Here is a 3,955-nt window from a genome sequence, read left to right as displayed (position 1 = left end):
AAATATATCAAGGAATAAAATTCCTTTCAATCTCTCCCTTTTTGCATTTCTGGACAAAACAACCCAAAAATGGTTTTACGGCACAACTCCCCCTGAGTTAGCAAATCCGTGATCTGCATATGTTGCACCATAACATCGAAAAAGTTCATTAATCAGGAGAAAAACGAGAAAAACAGCAACGTCAATCAAATAAAACAAAAGCAACTACAGTCTTAAAACCATCAACTCAAAATCTCATTATCCTTCATTACTGCCAGCATTATCATCATCAGCCATTTTTGCTCCACTGGTTTCAGCTGTATCTACTCCCTCTTTTTGTCCAGAATTGACACCAACATCCAGCAGAAGCTCATAATCAGCCACTTGATTTTCATAATATGCAATGGTCTTCTTGGCATTTTCAATTTGTTGTCGACCATAGGCAATCTGAGCTTGAATATAAGAGATAGACAGTGTTACATAACCAGTAGGAGGGACATCTGTAGGATGCGGATCAGCAGTTTCAGGCACAGGCTCAGATGTTGTATCATCAGTGTTGCCAACATCCGTAGCAACAACGGTATTCAGCCAAGGCAGATCAATCCTTCTGTTGCCTTTGAAATAAGCAGAAGAAATCTTCAGAACATCTCCGACAGGACCGAGATCTTCATCAATATCCTTGATGAAACCTTGAGATTCCAAGATCCCATAAATCAGTGAAGGGAAAGGCAGCTTGGTTTTCTTGAAGTCTCCTTCAGCATAATGTAATGCTGTCTTGAACACTAGCTTCCCAAAGTTAAAGGCTCTTCCAGTCCCAATAGAAAACAACACCAGGGCCTGAGATGTAGTCACAGTAGTAGAATTGGTTGAAGGTGTCCAATTCCAAATTGAGGGCTTGTGCAGCACAGAGAAAAAGGAAGTGAGATTGGCAGCACTCAACTTCTTGGGATGGTCAGGAAATACTTTGATCAGGCCTCCAGTGAGCACAGAGGTTATAGCATTTATGTCCGGGTTTTCTTCAACTTCCTCAACATCCGGAGTGTTGTAGAATGCACTGATCACAGAAGGTGTGAACTTGTAGATACGATTACGAACAAACACTCTTCCATACTTTACTGAATCCTCAACTCCAATACTGCCCAGGAGATTGCAGTAGAATTCCAACACAACACGGCGGTAGTAGGGCATAGCAGTAGTGACAGTGGAGAACAACCTTCGGTTCTTTAAAAACTCAATTAAGTTGTATGTCCCATATGCGGCAACATCAACATTTTTCTCCTCAATAAAAAGAGGCCACAATTCCAAAGCATCTTCAGAATAAAACTTGGTGGAGAAAGACTTACTTAGATCATAGTCAACAGAGTCAATGTTGTGCTCGGTGTTGTCCACATCCGCCTCAACACCTGCAGGAGTAGCAGCAACATCTTGAGATGACTCACTTTCTTCAGAGCCAATATCTTCAGATTCAGCATCATTTTGTTCCTCAGATTCAAAATCAGACACAGAGGATGAAGTGTAATTCTCAGAAGCTCCAGGTCGATTTTCCTCAAATTCCCTCATCATTTCCGGATCAGGGGTATCATCCTTAGAAATTTGTTTCTTGGCAGCCTTTTCTTCCTTAAGTTGAGCAAGAAACTCGGCAAGAGATTGTTCATCTTCTTCAGGCTCAGCAGGGAATCTTTCATCTGCAACATTTTGTGGTTCCGTGACGGGGTTTTGCTGTTGAACATCAGAAGTAGAACTGGGTTTCTTTGCAGCAACAGTTGGTTTGGGGCGAGCCACCAACTCAAAATCATCATCATCGGAGTCATCTCCAGATGAGAAATCAGGGTCCAGAAGATTTGAAGAGGTAGATGCTCGAGGCTTTTTGATTGGAACAAAGTCAGGATCAAACCCTGCTTGTCTCTTGGACCTTCGCGGCATAGGAGTGGGGGGAAAAGCTTTATTCAGGACGTCAAAGTCCGGTGGATTCTCAACGTTGATCTCGTTCCCAGGTTCACCAGGGGCGATTATTTCCAGCGGAATTGGTTCTCCTGGCACAGCCACAATTTCCCGTCCCTCAACATTTGCTTCGGCGGTGGGTGTTGTGTCAGGTGACTCTCCACGCATGCTCGCAGCCATTTCACTCCTAATGTCGTGAGGATCGAAGCCAGCCATCTGCGAAATCAAGAACAAAAGAAGTAGAGTTGTTCGAAGAACACAGACAATCACGAAGAACAGAGATAGCTTATGCAAAAAAATGAATAATGAGGGCAGGAGAAATTTTAGAATGTGAGGGAAAATTAAAGACGGTAAAGTCATTCCTCATCCATTCCTAATTATTTAAACACAGCCCTCCAACGGTAACATTTTGTTAAGCCGCGACTTCATCACCTTACCAAACCAGTTTTTACTCTCACCCGACGGTAACTTTTCTGAAACAGTGCAATCATCATTTCAAGAAATCAGTCAGGATAAAACACCACGTCGAATTGTCCCCACAAACGGTTAGAGATCAAGATATTTTAAAATTAAGTTGGTTAGGTTTTCCTTCGTATTTCATGAATTAAAAACTGATAGCCCACTGGACTTGATGAATTTACATAACATCAGAATGAATGACTCATATTTATGCCTAAAATATGATCAAAAATGAAATACACACTNATGATCAAAAATGAAATACACACGCATGTGATCAAACTGTGATCTGTCTGTACTTAAGTGTTGGCAACACCTCCTGGCAACACTCACAATCATTTTTAATTCAGACATGGTAGCTCCCACTCTAGAAGAACGGTCTTCATTGGACTCCTCTAGGTAGCTTTTTCCATCTGTATTTTGACTTAGAAGTGGTAGCTCTCACTCTAGAAGAACGGTCTTCATTGGACTCCTCTAGGTAGCTTTTTCCATTTTCTTCTAAACATTTTTGTTCTATTCTTCTCCTCCTTTCTATTTTTCACCTTATTGATCAGGATTTTTCCAAGTCATTTCTCACATTGGACAAGGTCATGTGACACACAAACATCATCAACTACTTAATGACTTAGATTGAGCATAATCCACACTTTAGAAAATTTTTGTGAGAAAATTTGATTATCAACTGAGAGCACACCATTCAGTATCCTTCACTTGTACAGACTTCACACAAAACAGGATGAATGCAATATGTCTACTATCCTAAATAAATAAGATGCACATGCATGCTGAGTGTTGTCCGCAGGTGTTGTAACACCCAGGACAACATCCGTGAGTGATCATTGTGCACACAAGCTGAGAGACTTCCTAAGATTGGAAAATCTCTCAAAATCTAGTGGTTTTGTAAAAATATCAGCCAGTTGATTCTCAGTTCCAACAAATTCCATTCGAATTATACCCTTCTCAACCAAATCTCGAATAAAATGATGTCTAATGTCTATGTGTTTTGTTCGAGAGTGTTGCACTGGATTTTTTGAAATATCAATTGCACTTGAATTGTCACAGTACACAATTAAGGTGTCACTATTGAATCCATAATCTTTAATCATTTGATTCATCCACAAAAGTTGTGAGCAACAACTAGCAGCTGCAACATATTCAGATTCAGCAGTGGACAGAGACACACAATTTTGCTTTCTACTATACCATGACACCAAATTGTTACCAAGATAAAAACATCCACCAGTGGTACTTTTTCTATTATCTAGGTTTCCAGCCCAGTCAGCATCACTAAAACCCACTAAATTGGTGTTTGTTTCTTTGGTGTACCACAAACCTAAGTCAACTGTCCCAGCTATATATCTCAAAATTCTTTTGACAGCTTTTAAATGAGTGACTTTAGGATCATCCTGGTACCTGGCACACAAACATACACTAAACATGATATCGGGGCGACTTGCACTCAAGTAAAGAAGACTGCCTATGATGCTGCGATACTGGGTGTTGTCAACACCTGTGGCAACATCGTCTTTAAACAATTTTTCAGTCGACCCCATTGGAGTTTTCATGTGTTTAGTGT

The 3,955-nt window shown here is 40.5% G+C and overlaps 1 protein-coding gene across 1 annotated transcript; it reads right to left on the bottom strand.

Moving 5' to 3' along the window:
• Positions 1–2,301: 2,301 nt before the first annotated feature.
• On the bottom strand, positions 2,302–3,932 carry LOC140965701 (secreted RxLR effector protein 161-like). Its single transcript, XM_073425847.1, has 2 exons — positions 3,428–3,932; positions 2,302–2,393 (listed from the first exon to the last, which is right to left on the bottom strand). Exons 1-2 carry the CDS (start codon positions 3,930–3,932, stop codon positions 2,302–2,304), a joined length of 597 nt encoding a protein of 198 aa, XP_073281948.1.
• Between the last annotated feature and the right edge of the window lie 23 nt (positions 3,933–3,955).

The sequence above is a fragment of the Primulina huaijiensis genome, unplaced genomic scaffold (genome assembly GCF_012295235.1).
Source record: "Primulina huaijiensis isolate GDHJ02 unplaced genomic scaffold, ASM1229523v2 scaffold11923, whole genome shotgun sequence".
NCBI lineage: Eukaryota > Viridiplantae > Streptophyta > Magnoliopsida > Lamiales > Gesneriaceae > Primulina > Primulina huaijiensis.
Note: the sequence above shows the minus strand (reverse complement) of the source record. Positions and strands in the feature narration are given on the sequence as shown.